The sequence below is a fragment of the Eimeria mitis genome, genomic scaffold (genome assembly GCF_000499745.2).
Source record: "Eimeria mitis Houghton genomic scaffold, Emh_scaff2593, whole genome shotgun sequence".
Taxonomy (NCBI): Eukaryota; Apicomplexa; class Conoidasida; order Eucoccidiorida; family Eimeriidae; genus Eimeria; species Eimeria mitis.
Window position 1 is genome coordinate 4,221 of NW_013570933.1, and position 963 is coordinate 5,183.

Below are 963 nucleotides of genomic sequence, written 5' to 3' on the forward strand. Positions count from 1 at the left end.
CTCCCTATGAACGCCTTTTGGGGGCCCCAGGCCTCGCTTACACACCCCTGTCTAGCGCTCAGTTTCTTAGCTTCTAGCGGCAGCAAACTGCGGCTGCTGGACGTTGTGGGGTTTGTGGGGCCCCCAGCGAGGAGAGAGCTGCTGCGGTGGATAGATAGAGCACTGGCTGCTGTATACGCACGCATGCAGCAGCAGCAGCAGCAGCAGCAGCAGCAACAAACACTAAAAGGAAAGCAGCAGCAGCAGCAGCAGAAGCAGCAGAAGGGGCAGCAACAACAAGAAGAGGAGACGGTGCAGCAGCAACAACAGGCGCAGAAGGAAGAACAGATACAGCAGCAATGCGAACAGCAGCAACTGCAGCAGCAAAAACAGCAGCAGCAGCAGCAGCAGCAGCAGCAGCAGCAGCAGCAGTGGGAGCAGCAGCGTATAGCTGCATTACTGGGTGGTTATCGATCGGGTGTTGGTGGGGTTGCTGTGTCTCCTTTTTCTGTCTCTTCTTCGTCTCCTTCTGTATCCTGCTGCGAGTGCAACGCCCTGCAGCAGCAGCAGCAACAGCAGCAGCAGCAGCAGCAGCAGGAGCAGCAGCAGCAGCAGGAGCAGCAGGAGCAGCAGCAGGAGGTAGAAAAAAAGACAGAAGGAGACAGTTGCTGCTGCTGCTGGTTTTTTCGTTGCTGCAGACTAGAAGAGCTGCGTGAGCTGCGTATAGAGGAGACAGCCTTCCTTGTCTTTGTGTCTCCTTTGCTGCTGCAGCGCATGCATCTCAGCATCAGCAGCAGCGAGGATTTGCTGCTGCTGCTGCACTTTCTGCTGCTATACGGCCAACACCTCACCCAACTAGCTGTGTGGGGCGAGGACCTGTCTCCTTCTCCTTCTCTATGGGCTGTCTCCTCTCCCCTCTCCTCTGCTGTCTCCTCCTGGGGCTGGGAGAGGTGGGGGGGGGGGCCCCCCAGGGGCCCCGGGGGG

The 963-nt window shown here is 58.4% G+C and overlaps 1 protein-coding gene across 1 annotated transcript in view; it reads left to right on the plus strand.

The window, feature by feature from the left end:
* Positions 1-6: 6 nt before the first annotated feature.
* Positions 7-963, plus strand: part of EMH_0056030 (uncharacterized protein) — a gene marked incomplete at both ends in the record, with an annotated part of 1,260 nt that continues 303 nt past the window's right edge. The window contains 2 exons of the mRNA XM_013497302.1: positions 7-618; positions 751-929. Coding sequence (XP_013352756.1) covers positions 7-618; positions 751-929 — 791 coding nt within the window. The remainder of the gene's footprint in view (positions 619-750; positions 930-963) is intronic.